The 15549-nt window shown below is 41.6% G+C and overlaps 1 protein-coding gene across 3 annotated transcripts in view; it reads right to left on the bottom strand.

Annotated features, from left to right (window-relative positions):
- The window catches only part of Musk (muscle associated receptor tyrosine kinase), an 88965-nt gene extending 76960 nt beyond the window's left edge, over positions 1-12005 (bottom strand). For 2 of the 3 annotated variants that reach the window (XM_036179975.1, XM_036179978.1), the window contains exons 1-3: positions 11818-11977; positions 4337-4463; positions 1221-1372 (exon numbers count right to left, since the gene is read on the bottom strand). In XM_036179975.1, the coding sequence (XP_036035868.1) occupies positions 1221-1372; positions 4337-4463; positions 11818-11896 (358 nt within the window). In that variant the 5' untranslated portion in view covers positions 11897-11977. Of the gene's footprint in view, positions 1-1220; positions 1373-4336; positions 4464-11817 lie in introns of all 3 variants that reach the window. The other variant, XM_036179976.1, reaches the window with a different exon arrangement.
- Between the last annotated feature and the right edge of the window lie 3544 nt (positions 12006-15549).

The raw sequence follows: 15549 nt of genomic DNA, 5'->3' as shown, positions 1-15549 counted from the left end.
GAGTGTTGCCAACAGCAGGTAGCTAGCTACAGTACAAAGTGTCAGGAGGCCAGAGTGCTGACACTCTTCCTACCTAAGAAAGAAATCATCGGGTTTATCCCTACTCCATGAAGGCAAGTCGTTGGTGCCAAAAAGTTCTCCACATCCAGGGAAGCTGGACAAAAGTGTCCACGATGAGAAAGGGACATCTTGGCACTGAAGACTTTGAATCTGCCAGTGTGTGGTGAGGCCCAATATGGATCCTTGATTTGGCAGACTGGTAGAGAGTTCAGATAAATAACCCTGGATTTTTGCAGGGTGATGACTTGTAAGATGAAGCAGCTGATGATTCTGTCTCCGGGCTATTAAAACCCCCAGGATGAGAAAGAGCACAGGATGGTGGCAGACAAAGACAACAGAGAGATAAGGAGGACAGAATTGGGGCGTCTGATGAGTACAGAGTGTCTAGGAGCGAGTGCTCGATGGAATTAGAGAAGAGAATGATCAGAACCTCATAAGCCTTCATGAGAGAAACGAGTCTGCCCAGGAGTATGAGAATAATAGCTCAAAAGTGGCAACAAGGAGTGGGAGATTTGCTCCCAGTTACAGCTAAACCTGTACAACGAGACAGAGAAACTGGAACATCCTCCATTGAAGTGGGAAGCCACCAAGAAGAAAATAAGTAAATGAAGAAGTAAAAACACCTACAAAAGGCTGAGAGATTTAAAAAGGGTGTTGGCTGTAATGGGACTACGCTCTTTAAGTCACAGTAAGAGCTGGACAGGTGGCATGGCACTTAAGAGCACTTTCTACTTTTCCAGAGGACCAGTGTTGGGTTCCCAGCACCCACATCGGGTGGCTCACAACCACCTGTACCTCCAGCTCTGAGGGATCTGACTCTCTCTTTTGGTCTCTGTGGATAGCTGAACACACACAGCACACATATGCACATAAATAAATAAAAGTTTTAAAAATGAATTTTTTTTAAATGCACAATGATTTCAGAAGGAAGTTCCCAAATATAATCAAGAGCTGTGTGAAGGTCGAAAACAAAAGCGGGAGAGGAGAGTGAGCAAAAGGACTGCCTGAAGGTGGTGGCTGGGGCAGGAACAAGGGCTGGCCTTGTTCTTGAGCATTGTGTCACTGCTGAACTTCAGGTATACAGCGCGCTCTGTTTAAGGACGGCTACAAGTCGTGTGGAGACAACTTTAAGGTTATAGATGCTGCTCTTTCCTACTCACTCATCTTCACTTGTAGAGCTCCGCAACTCTCCACGGCTCCCCCCACTCCATTGTTGGCTATGCAGCAATAGATACCATCATCACTGTCTTCCACGCTCAGGATGGTGAGGAGCTGACCATTCTCCCGGATGCTATAGCGGGTGTCAAACAGCCTGCAGGTCACAGAGCAAAGTGGAGGATCAGTGTACCATCTGTGATTTTTACACACACACATACACACACACACACACACAGATACATATACACACAGAGAGACACACACATAAATACATACATGTACACACAGACACACACATAAACATACACACACACATACACACACTTGTCTTTGACTAATGGATCAAATGGACGACCAGTCAGTGAGGAAGCAGAAAAAGGGTTAGAGGAAATGTGTGTTTTGCAGAACTGTATAGTCTTGCTTAGCAGAGTAAAATAAAGCTACTTTATGTTCTGATCTTTCTGGGTTCCATAATCAAAGCACTACTAAGTTATACAAAACAATTCTGTGAGGTGATGGCTGTTGCTAAGAACAAGTATAACATTTACACAAGAAAGTGTATGCTTGTGTGTGCTTGTGTGTGCTTGCATGCTGTTCTGAGCTTACAAAGTATGCAAGGTTGTCTGACCAGCAAGTCCCCAGGATCAGCCAGTCTCTGCCCCACCCCCAGAGGTGGGATTACAAGCACCCACTACCACATTGAACCTTCCTTTTGAGTGTGCATATTCTGGGGGTTGAATTCAGGTCCTTTCATCCCAGGAAAGTATACCATAATTAAGACGTATGAGTCTTTTCCCATAAGGGAAAAATTGGAAAGGAAGCATGCATGTAATTGCAATGAACAGAAAGAACTAAGTATTTATATATATCAATAACAATTAATTGAATATCCATTTATTCATTTAATAACTGCTTTTCTTTCTTTTTGTAATTTTTACTTTTATTACATGTTATATTTCATGTATATGAGTGTTTCTCCCTCATTATTTCTATGTATTACATGCATGCCTGGTGCCTATGGAGGCCAGAAGAGGGCATCAGAGCCTCTGGGACTAGATTACAGACAGTTGTGAGGAACTGCATATGGGTGCTGGGAATCAAACCTGGGTCTTCTGGAAGAGCAGCCAGTGCTCTTAACTGCTGAGCCATCTCTCTATACCTTTTCATTCTAATGAAATATAATAATCATGAATGTTGTAGCATGTTTTAATAAATTGAATATGAGCAATGAGTTTATAACTAAATAAAATTTAACAGAATCTGACTTTCATTTATTGAAGACGTTAATGACTGAATAAATACTTCAAACAGAACTGATTACCTTCATGTTTGTAAGTTGTAGTCATTTTTTGTGCTTAGACAAATGTTAATCATACAACAAAAGGTTTCATTATGACATTTCCACACATGTATATAGTAAACTTTGATTACCCTTATTATTTTTTATCCCTCCCCTTCTTCCTCTCCAAAACCTTATTACTTCCCCTTTTTATAAACAGATAACTTATAGATGTCTAACAATTGACAGGCACTTCTCTGCCTCTGGCTTGAGATGCAAAGGAAATAGAAGCGCTTCAAGCTATCAAAACATACTGTGTGTACTTGTGTGTACATGCATACATAGTCTATTTAATTATACACAATTTTCCAGTGAGAAGGGACTTGGGCAATAGAAAAATGTTGGAGGGGATCATCCACCTAAATCCAAGTGGCTTCTGTTGTTGGATTTTTTAAATTGTTTGTTTTATAGTAGGGACTTTCAATATCAAATGTGTACAGTACACTGAATGACTGTCTCCAAAGACCCATCCATATCTTCATTGGCAGAGCCTGTGATTCATTGAAAGAGGTATTTGAGCTTATTAAGAATCTTAAAACTGAACATTCTATATTATCCATGTGGGTCAAATGCAGTGGCAAAAAAGACCCCTTTAAGGTGGAAAAGAGAGGCAGGAGAGCCAGAGTCATGTGTGACATGAGAAATCAGTGGTGTGACTGCTAGTTTTACTAACAGAGGAAAGGAGCAGAGGACTCAGGTGGCCTCTGGACTCTTAAAAGTGAGATCGGATTGTGTCATGGAGCATCCAGGAAGAGCTGAAGCTTTGACTTTAGCTCAGGGAGATTGCCTCACACTCTGGAACTGTAAACCAATACGGGTATGTTGTTTTAAGTTGCTACATTTGTGACCACTCGTAACAGTCACAGTAGAAAATAAATATAAGTGTTGGTACCTGGAATCATGGTGCTGCTGGGACAAATATCTGAAAATGGAGGTGTGGCTTTGCAATTGGGCAGTTGAGCTGAACTGGCAGAGTTTTGAGCAGTATAATAAGAGAAGACTGTCAGCTGAAACATGTATGTTCATGATAGCTACTGGAGTCTTAGAAAGAGCTAAGAGACATAGTAGGGAAATGCTAAATCATTTTAGAGAAAGCCTAAATTATCATTAGCTGACAGTTGACTTGAAGGGACTGTGGATAAACATATGAATGGTAAGGCCTCTACTTGTGGAGGCTGAGATAGAACAAGGGATGTTATATGACCCACCCCACTCCAACAAACAAAAAAGAAGAAGAAGAAAAGGCGAGCCTCAATGATGAGGCAGAGAGTTCAGGCAAATGGTGCCTCACACTTATTTCTAATTCACATCTTATGGAGAATGGACTCACACTTAGCCAGGGAAATTTCCAGACACAATGTTAAAGCTATGACCTGGTGGTCTTTGGAAGTTTGTAGTAAAATTTAAGAGAAGTACCACTGGGTCTGAAGAGCTGGTTCAGCATTTAAGATCCCTGGCTCTTACAGACGACCTGGGTTTGGGTTTGGTTCCCAGAATCCACAACCCTCTGTAACTCCAATTCTAGGGAACTCAGAACCCTCTTCTGGGTACCGGAATGTATGAAATGTACATACACACATTCAGACAAAATATTCATACACATAAAATAAAACTTAATAAGTCTTCCAAAGGCTGTTCAGAAAAAGAAGAAAAAGAATCGTGCCAAGTAAAAGTAGATATTTAGTATTTTTTAGTGCCACCAACAGTATGGGTATTTCTGTGGGTGAGAAACTCCAAAGCAGGGCAGGCATCCTTCGCAAGATGAGGCAGAGTACTTACTTAATGAGGATTTTATTTCTGGTCCAAGAAATCTCGGGCTGAGGGTAGGACTCCACGGCACACATGAAAGTTGCTACTTCTTCCACCAAGGCATCTACGGTTTCGAGAGGTGTGGTGATGACGGGAGCTAAACAGAGCAGAAACAAGGGAGAACTTTCCAGAATGTCATTTATTACTCATCCTTTAGCAGCCAGAAGCTATGGCATACCTGATGAATATTACTGTTCAAAAGCCCACTAGGCATGGGATGACCTGTCTGTAAAGTCAGTGTTCCAGAGGAGACAGGAGATTCTTAGCTCGCTAGACTAGCTGACAGCAAGAGACCCTGTTGTCAGTAAATATAATGGAGAGCAACCAAGAGGGATATCTCACATCAGCCTCTGACTTCCACACATATGTGTGTTCAGATGTGAAAATGTGCACCAAGCCACACAAAAATACACAAGCGAGTTTTAAAAAGAAATGAAAATGTAAATTAAAATTATACTCTCTGGGGTGGCTGTAAAGATAAAGAAAAATAACAAATGTTGATGAGGATGATGATAGATTAGAACCACGTGCATTGTGGGTAGGAATTAAAATGGTGGTCATTGAGGAAAAGAGTATGGAGGTTCCACAGAAAGAAATCAAGAGAATTATGATCAACAATTCCACTTCGAGAGAAATGAAAATGAAGACTTAGATACTCAAATATTTTCACACCTCTATTTACAGCATCACTACTCATAATATCCCAAAGATGGGAGGAACCTAAGTGCCCACTATGAGATAGCTAAACAAAATTAACATATATATGTATACACAATGAGATATGATTTGGAATGAAAATAAGAGAAGTGTTATATTCTATGACACAGAGGAAACATGGAAACAAAAACAAAGCATATGAAAATAATCACAGAGGATCATGTTATAAGGTTTTATTCATAAAGCATGTGCAATTCACAAGCCTATAGAGCAAAAAATCCATTAATTATTGTCTAGGAATGGGTGGGAAGGAAAGTATTGTATCCTATGTAGCTGGATTACAGGTGGTTGGGAGCCTCCTAATGTCGGTCTTGGAGACAGAACCCAGGTCCTCTGGAAGAGCAGAAGTGCTCTTTAACTGCTGAGCCATCTCTCCAGCCCCACAAAAATAATGTTAAGTCATTATTGATATCCTAGAATCTATCACAAATGAGCGATCACACACACAGAAAGGTATGTTAGATGACTTGGGCCATGAAACAGATGAATTCCACTCGGCTGCCCTAATGGAGTAAAGCGGGCTAAGGGAGCAGGCTTGTTCTTCTTGCTATGGTCTGCTGGAGTTGGTTTACACTGGCAAGAATGAATTGCTCTTTTTTATTTTTCCAGAAATTTTGCTAGTAACTTAAATAGCTATTATTGATAAACTAAAGTGCATAAATTTGTAATTAAGTTATATTAATGCTTAATACAAATAATGTTTAAAAATCAATCACATCTTAGCTGCAGAGATGGCTTGAGTTTAGTCCCTTAGGATCTATGAGAAACAGCTGGGTACAGGAGCACATGTCTGTAATCCCAGCCTTAGAGAGGCAGAAACAAGAGGGTGCCTGAGGCTTACTGGCCAGCCAGTCCAGCTGAATTAGTGAGCTGAAGATTTGACATGCCTCAAAAATAAGGTGAAGAGCAGCTGAGAAAGACACCTGGACACCCCCCTCCACACACATCCATCAGTTGCCTTTTAACTACAGTATCTCCATGCTCTGGTGTTACTTCAGTGGTGGAAATGGCCCACAATGGTACTGTGCCTGCTGATTCTTAACTGTCTCCAGGATTTGTGGTTTAGCATCTTTTTACTGAAGAAGCAGGACACATCAGTAGAATTGTTTTTTTCCCAGAAAATTGGATGTTAAATATATTTCAGAACACTGTCTGATAAACAAGACAGGATGAGATCATTGCAAAATAGTGCTTTAAAGGGTAGCAATAATAAAAAGTGCTCAGGCTTTCATGAAAGTTAAACATGTCAGGCAGAGGACCAAAACAGAAAAAAAAAATATGGCGTGTCAACAGTCTTGGAAGCAGAAGTAGCTTTTCTGTTTTGTTTGTCTATTTCGTCTTTTCAAAATAAATCTTAACAACCATGTGGGGTTTTTTTTATTTTAAAAATAAACTTGATCCGTCAGTTTCTTTCACTGATGTGTTCAGCTGCAACACTGCCTGATAAAGTGCCCTCCAGCTCACTTTGATGCAGAAATGTGGAGGTGGTGGTGATACACACTCTGCTGAGAACAGTTAAGATCAAAGAACCAAGATACAATCAGCGAAATCTTGAAAATCTTAGGCACAGAGAAACACACAAGGTGTCACTTAAAGCAGTATCGTGTTAACTTCTTCCCACAACACTCAGTGATGTGATAGTCTTGGTCTGACACTGGTTTCAGTAATATCAATACCTAAAATTGTTCAAGAACCTTCTATGTTCTCCATCTCATATGTCATCTTTATTATCTTATTTATTTTAAAAAAAAAAGAGTTAAGTACAATTAGGCATTTGCAAACTAGACAAGGACTAAGGATAGTTAAATCATTTTTTGTAACCATTCCCAAAGTAGGAAGTGGTAGAGATGAATTTCAGGGTTAAGGTTGGCTTAAAGGCCCTGTGTCTGAGCTGGAGAGATGACTCAGTGGGTAAAGTCCTTGATAGGGAACCATGAGGACCTGAGTTCAGATCACCAGAGTAAACATACAGCTGAGGCTGTAGCAGGCATATCTGTAATCCCAGAGCATGCATGGAGAGTGGGAGATGGAGATTGGAATCCCTGGAAACTGGCGGGCTAGCTAACCTGCCTTACACAGTGGCAAACAAGAGATCTCCACATAACATGCCTCGGTTTGCATATATCTGCACTTACACATGAAAATGTGTGTGTATACATACACACACACACACACACACACACACACACACACACACTGAGAGAGAGAGAGACAGAGAGACAGAGAGACAGAGAGACAAAGAGAGAGCCTATCTCTGAACTCTAGGGTGGATGTGTCTTATAGTCATGGTTATGCACAGAAAATGGGAGGTTTAAATCAGTATTAATTTCTAGGAGCAGAATATAAGTTTTCCAGATCCATGTTGCCCATCTTCCAAAGCTATCCAAATTCCCCTTGAATTCCCTTTGAAGTGTTCACTGACACCACCATGTAGCTGTACCGAAGGGTGTGATCAGCTCAGCAGGTCTCTTCCTGTTTGCTCTCCTCCTCACCCAGCTTTCATCCCAGCCAGAGCCTGTGTAAACCGGACCTCTGTCTTTTCTCCTGATCCAAGAACCACACGAACAACAAACACAAGAGGACAAATGCAGCCCTTTCAGGATCCACAGAATACTTGACTTGAATTCTAGCTGTTTAGGAGGAGGTCATGATACTACCTCCCTTTGTCTTTTGTGGGCTTAGAACATGATGCTGACACACCGACTTCTGGCTGAACCTAATGAAATTGTCCAGATGCAAAGAAGCCAGGTGCATTAAAAAAAGAAAGAAAGAAAGAAAGAAAGAAAGAAAGAAAGAAAGAAAGAAAGAAAGAAAGAAAGAAAGAAAGAAAGAAAATTGGTTGCTGGGAGGTCAAACCTTTAATCCCAGCACTCAGGTGGCAGAGACAGGCAGATCTCTGAACTAGCCTGGTCTACAGAGTGAGTTCCTGTACAGCCAGGGCTACACAGTGAAACCCTGACTCAAAAAAAACAAACAAAGTAAAACAAAACAAAAGAAAGAAAGAAAAGAAAAGAAAAAACTTGGTGCTGAGACCTTAAAAATTTATGTTTTTCTAATTATTATCAATATAACATTGTTTCTTTATTTTTTCAGTCTAAGCAAACACTTTGGTATTGGAAATTTTTCAGATCCCCTAGAGAGAATAATAGGTATTGATTGTTATCTGACGTATCCTAATAGTTGGCTCATTTAATTGCAGTGAAATGAAAATTTTTGTTATGATGTCTTTGTAACTTGTACCATTAACCTACAGTGACATTCAGCCATTTTCAAAACTGGGTCATTAATTCCTCAAAACCGAATACATTCTTGATTATTCCATCAGGATAGACTTTCACGGGAGTTCTGTGTGGCCTTCCAGAATGTCACAGGTTGCATCCCTCGGAGCTGTTTCTTTGGGTTAAGCCACCATCCTGTAAGGATCCAAGTAAAGCATGCTACCTATTACCCTCACAGCAATCATGGGGAACTCTTAGTGTGACTGTGGATGATGGCATTGTTTCATCCACAAGGAAACTGAGGCAGAGACTACTTGCTTTCCTTAAAGATGCTGGGGACCAGAAGGGGGAAATTACTTGTAATACCGGCTTCCCATTCTTTGTTGTCTGACCTCTAGCATCTGGTATTTTTCACATCACCCCAGATTCTGTGCCCTCAAGCTCTTCAGCTTCATGGTCCCTGAAAAACACCGATCCTGCATTAATCTGACCGCCTGCCCTCACTACCTCTGTGTTCATGTAGCACTTGCTGGACACAGGGAAACAATTTCCTGGGTTGGACTCACTCTGAAACTGCTATCTGCAACCCTTCCTTGATGCTCTACTGGGCCCGTGTACTTCTGTCGTCTTTCTGAAAGGACCAGTCCGAGGATGTCCCCTTCACTGCTCCTCAGTGGCCTCAAGTCCTACTTCACCTTTAGAGACATTATGAAATTCCCACTCTTTCCACCCCCTGTACGAGCAATGATGTAAAGCAGCTGTTTTTCCTACACATACAATGAATGTCAGTATGAAACACTCACCCAGGACTTGCTGTCCTGGATGGTGTTCACAACAGCTGTGTCAGCTCTGACTGAGTCATAAGTGGAATCTGTGAACCCTATCCCTGCATACATGTGATTTAGAAGACAGGGCTTCTCCACTTTATCTAAAGAGAAATTAGACATTAAATACCATAGGTTTGGTAGTAATAAATCATTTTGAAGGTGGAATTTTGTGAGGAAATCCTTGTGCATATTAAATAACTCCAATTCTGCTAATGTGAATCTTCTGCTCTTATGGAATTTTTTACGCCCCACCATATGCTTAGTACACCCTGATAAATCAGCAAGTGCTCTGAAAACTTATGGCTGAGGAAATTCAACAAAATGTTGGCTGCCTTCACACATAATGATTTCTGAAAGTCTCCTGCTTGAGGTGAGGAAATTAAACTCGTTAAAAACAAATCTCACTAGTTGAAGTGATCTAGAAAGACAAAGATGTTCTTTTGGTGTCAGAATGCTAGGCATTTCAAATAATTGAAAGCTAAAATAATAAACCATTAATCTACAAGGCCGGATAATCTTACAACAAAAACAGTGTATGGAGGGAGACAAGATTCCTCTGAATATTCTCCCTAGCCTTAAACAGCCCTGTTTTAAGAATATCTGCTCTGAACCTGCCCTTTCTACTGAATAGGTCTGTATTCAGTGATACATCACTGTGTCCCTTGATTTCAGTCTAAAAAAGTACATTCCCACCCCCCCCCCCCCCCCCCCCCCCCCCGCTAACAGACTCTGTGCCCTACTATCCTCTGCCAGCTACTGAGAACTGCCCTGAGCAAGTTCAGCCAGGACATCTTCATCATCTTCACTGATAAATAAGAGAACAATATATTCAAATAGCCCTTTCCTAACAAAATATGCCACATACTACAACATTAAAATCTTAAGGATTTCATGTTTCCTGATGTTATTTGCTTTCAGAAGTCATCTTGTACATTGAACAGATGTCTAATCACCTAGGAGTGGTGTTTGGGGACAAGGCCAACGTGAGTGAAACCAATATTAATTTCAGTTTTTACAATAAACAGAGTAGGCTAAGAAAACTATTGTTTTAACTTTAAAATTTGCAGCAAACATATTATAAAAAAAAGCCGAATTGGATGGATATCCTGGTGGTTTTCTTTAAAAGCTGAGATACTTGGTATTGCTACCCCTGTGCCCTGATTCTGAAGTTAACAAAACAGAGATAATAATAATGCATTTGAGTGAAGGCGTAGGATGGCTAGGGACTAAAAGGAAGTCAGTTCTCTCCAGATTCTAGGTTAGCATACAAATAGAGAGGTCTTTGGTGGGGTGTTGTTATTTTTTTGTGCAACCCAGTTTGATTCAGAACTTCAAAGCAGCTGCCCTCTTCACAAGCTGGGGTTTAACTGCATCCTCCTCGCTTGTGGGTACAGATTAAAATGAATAAGACCTATTAGGAGCCATAGGTCCAAACAGCCAGGTGTTGTTCTCCCGGACATCCGTGGTCTGATCAGGAAGTATTAGAATGCCCCGAAGCCAGTGGTAAGTAATTCTGTCTATTACTAGCAATTTTTAAAGGTCTAGATTCTTTTCTTATCTAAAAGTGCCTTAAAGTAGCGTTGTGATGTAAATGATTTAGTACATTAGAAGATACCAACCACTTTGCCCGAGTAAAACAGAAAAAGAGAAGCAAGAAGTAAATAAGTAAAAAAAAACAAATTCATGTAATCAGATTATTTGGAAAGAACACTGTTACCTACACGGGTTCCTTGACCTTTTGCGTCCCAAACTGTAGGAGCTACAGAACCTAAAGCTGTGTTTCCCACACACCCACAAACACCACCTTCACTATTTCTTCAAGGTAAACTTTTTCAGTGCTTTGGCACCTCTGTTGAAATGGGAAATAATTCATCTGACTAAAACGCAGCACCCTTCATAACCCTGTTGTAAGACACTTAACAACACTATTAATAGCATTCAGTCTGCCTCTTCGTGTCTTGCTTTGAAAAGATTTCAGGGAAGACCCAGAAGCTTTGCAAATCACGTATTTTCCACTCTTCCTGATTCAAACTGTCATAATACTCTGGCCAGAAACCACGGCACTGTGGATGTTCCTGCTGCCGTGACAGGTGTTTGTCACTTTCTTAAGTTGCTTTCCCCTTAGGTGGTGTTATTTCCGGTACATTCCAAAGCACTGAAAAAAACCAGAGCCATTTCTTGTCAAGCCCAAATCACAAGGCCCGTAACAAAATTACGGCCATGTCTCCAGGCTATTAGTCTACAGGAGCCTTCTGTGCATCTTTCTCTATGTCTGATTTCTAGCTACTAAAAATGTTCATTAAGAGTTTGGTAAAAAGCTAAACTTGAAAATAAAAATGGCTTTTACTTAGGAGCAAAACACTCTGGATATCTGGAAGTGGGGTGGATTATACTCTTGGCAAACCAGCATGTAATGGTTTCTGTCACCCACGTAGACCACCCCAACATTTGACACACAGAAACAGAACAGACCTCCATAACTCAAAGTCTACCTGGCAACATCTCCCTAAATGAGAGGGCTCTGCACACATTGTGTTGTTTTTTATCGAAGAGCTTAGAAGACAACCATCAGTGGAGAACGCTTCTCTTCCTCCATACATTCTGCCCCTAACTCACCCAAACACATCATAGTATGAATCAGTCACCATGAAGCTCACACGCATTTTAAGGCAAGATAGTGCAGACCAACCTTTTGGTAGTTTCTCAGTCCCGCTGAAGGCAACCAGGGTGAGAATCTGTAACAGTGGAATGTTGACAAGCTCTCTCATGGTTAATCCAGGCTCAGAGCGAAAGTTGCTTCTGGACAATTGAGGAAAATTCACCGTGGTTTACATTTTAAAGCATGGTTTGTTACAACAGGGTTGTCCGCTGACGACTGTTTGTGTCTGCAGCACCACAGGCTCTAAGTATAATCAGGAATCCTCAGACCTGACTGTGATGATGGACATGGCCAGCTGGAGAGCATCCACTTAGGCTGGTAACGCAAGTGGAGGGCTGGAGGAACAAGGGAAAGAAAATCCCTTCAGAATCCCTTTTAAGACAGTGGCAGAAGGACAATACCAGATGCCATTCACGGCCACTACAGTTTTCCCTGAGCTGTAGCGCTCCTAATGTGATTTTGGTCCACCACCTCTCCTGCACTCAAATGAGGAATCCGGATCAAACTAATTTTGACTCCTCTCCATCTCTCGCCTGACCCACAGCCCACAGCCAACCCAGCCCAGCTGCTCCAGGTTTCACCTGCTCCACGCTCCTTGAATTCTTCCCTTCTTGTCCCTTGGAGGAGTAGGGAGACCCTAACCTGTTTCTTATGTCCTTAGAGTTTTGTACCTTCTCCCTTGTATATCTATCATGAGATAGACCCTCCTGTTCCAAGCCTGCAGTGACTTCTTGTCACATTAAAACGCCTGCAAGTCTTCCCGCTGTGATGAAGAAGTGGGGCTTGTTGGTATCTGGTTGTCTCTATACTCTCATCTTTTATGATCCATGCTTCTTATTATTCTGTATCCTATTTGAAGATCTGCTAATATTGCCCTGGTCCCAAGCAGCCCTAACTGACTAGAAGGCAGACATCTTCTGCACCCTGTGGGAGACTGCGTGAAAGCACGCCTACCACCTACTCCAAAAGCATGAATGTGCTGGATGTTCTTCTGGTAAGACATAATCTTAAGATGGTCCTGAGGTCCACACTTCATGAAAGCAGGCTGTGTTCATGACTTTTCTCATTGTCATGACCAAATAGCTGATGGCAACACCAGAAATCTGAGGGAGAAAAGGCTTCTTTCAGCTTCCCCCTTTTCTGCAGGAGGATGAATTCTAATCCACCCCACCCAAGCCTGAGGCACCTGGTCACATGGCATCCACTCTCAGGTTGCCCTTCAACTTGCTTCTTTCTTTCTCCCTCTGAATTTAGTCCAGGGCCACAGCCCATGAAATGATACCACCCACATTCAGAGTGGCTCTTCCTCCTTGATTACCCTTTCTGGACACACCTTTGTAGACATGCCCAGAGGTGTGTCTCCTAGGTGAATACAAGTCATGTCCAGATGACAAAGAAAATGAACTGACACATCTGCAAAACCATGGTAATGAGGACAAAGCTCCAATGCTCTGATTCCTACTTTGTGAAACAATCTAAAATGTGTTTTATACACATCCTATGTGGAAAAAAAAACATAGTAAATGATATAGACACACAGTGAAAAATTAACCTCACACTCGCCCTGTCTACTCTGTTCCCATCCCAAATGATAGCAAATATTTATAATGAGTGTTGGCAAGGATATGGAGAACAAAGAACCCTTACACTTTGTTGGTAGGAATTGAAACCAGAGCCATACTGGAAAATACAATGGGAATTACCTGACAACCAGCAAATAGAATTAGCATATGGCCAAGCAACCTACCTTCTCAGATATAACCAAAGACAATGAAATAATTGTCATGTCCAAGAGATATTTGCCTATGTCCATTACAGTATTATTCATAATAATCAAAATAATAAGTGACCTGTGTAGCTGGAGTTTTCCTGTGTCCACCTGGCTCCTGTAGCTGCTCAGACCCAAGTAAACACACAGAGACTTATATTACTTATAAACTGTATGGCCATGGCAGGCTTCTTGCTATCTAGTTCTTATATCTTAAACTAACACATTTCTATAAATCTATACCTTGCCACATGGCTTGTGGCTTACAGGTATCTTTATATCTTGCTTCTCAGTTGTGGGAGGCAGTAGAACTACTTGGGGAGGTAATAGAACCTTCAAGAGGTGGAGCTCTGCAGGAGGAAGTACATCCCTGGGGGGTGGCTTTGAGTATTGATGATCTCACCCCACTTACTGGTTCTCTCCTTCCCCTTTCTCCCTCTCTCCTCTTCCTCTCCTTTCCTCTCACTTTTCCTCCCTCCCATTCTCTCTCCTCTTTCTTCACCTTCTCTCTACCCTCCCCCACCCCTGCTTCAGGTGTTTGAGTGGAAATGTGGCCAGCCAACATCCTGGCCCTGCGGCCATTCCTGCCTGCCACCAAGCATTCCCTACTGTGATGGAGTTTCTCCTTCTGGGTTCATAAGCCAAAATGACCCCTTTTCTTCTGTAAGGTGTCATGGCATTTCATCACAGCAACAACAGAAAAGTAACTAATAGAGGATTCTAGCAGGAAAGAAATGGCCCACTCAAGTAGAACACAGGGCAGTACATAGAAGTACAAGTTATAAAGAAGGTACAAAAACCTTGTGGAGAACTGGGAAGCCACAATTAGTTGCTATTAACCAACTCTAGAAAAAACAGTGCAACCTGCATGCACTGTTTCCCAATGAGAGGAATGACTTTTGGTTGAGAGATGCAGCTCCAGGGATGGCTCTGATTTCTAGAAAATTCTTTCCATTGTCTAAACCCAGTGGGAAACCAGAGGCCAAGAAAACCCAATGGTAGGGTTCATAGAAGTCAGTTTCTTGGGTCACAGAGCAAGTGACTATGGCTGAAGAATATGGCTCCAGAAGGCAAGTGGCAGGTGGTTACTCCAGTAGGACTCTTTAGGAAGCTTTAGATTCCCTTGCAATATGGATGGCATAGGAAGCAGGAGAGGCAGATATGCTCAAATTCTCATTTGTTGTCACTGTCACTTTTTAAATTGTTCCATCACTAGCCTCAGTACTTGCTCCCAGAGACTGACCACATTGCTCCTGTGACACCAGTCCTTTCCTCTTTAAGTTCATCTTCAGTACCATTGTGTTAGAAAGGTTGTTTGCACAATATTCTCCAAGAACTGTTGCTCATATTCCTGAATCCAGAACGTCTTCCTGATTCAAAATAGTCTGTGTAGATACATATCATATTATACTGGGTGTTTTAATGGCTTAGCAAGCTTAGCTTGGTTAGTCTTGAAGACATGAGTCTGAAAACCCAAGGGAAGTAGAGTTGGAAGAGCCTGAGGTTCTCATTTCTGATTTGACAGTACTGAAAGAAGAAACCCTATGTTCTGCCTGCTGGGGATGCTGCCTTCATGATCTAAATACTGTAGGCCTGTGATGTCCTTATTCTTGCAGGCTTCATCTTCCTCGATGTCATCTCCAGTCAAGGGCTGTTCAGATGCTCACTGATACCCCAAGGAACTTTTTAAGTATATTAAAAATAATGACAGGCCTAGATGCCATTCTATGACCAGGTAGTAATCATGAGAAAAACAAATCATTGCATAGAAGTCATTGTCTTTGACAGTGAGCTCTTTCTGAGATCCTGTACTTGAATCTGTATTTATATTTACATATGCTATCTGCTCTCCACAAACGCCAAGAAAAGCAACTAACTGCTCCTCTCACCCCTCATGGCTGGGTATGGATAAGTTACCTGAGCTCAGATGGACAGACACCTTCCAGGGACTTGGAATCTGGATCATGTAAGAAGGGACAGTTGGGATTCATTCT

Source organism: Onychomys torridus, chromosome 2 (assembly GCF_903995425.1).
Source record: "Onychomys torridus chromosome 2, mOncTor1.1, whole genome shotgun sequence".
Taxonomy (NCBI): Eukaryota; Metazoa; Chordata; class Mammalia; order Rodentia; family Cricetidae; genus Onychomys; species Onychomys torridus.
The sequence above is the reverse complement of the archived record's forward strand: the minus strand, read 5'-3'. Positions and strand labels throughout refer to the sequence as shown.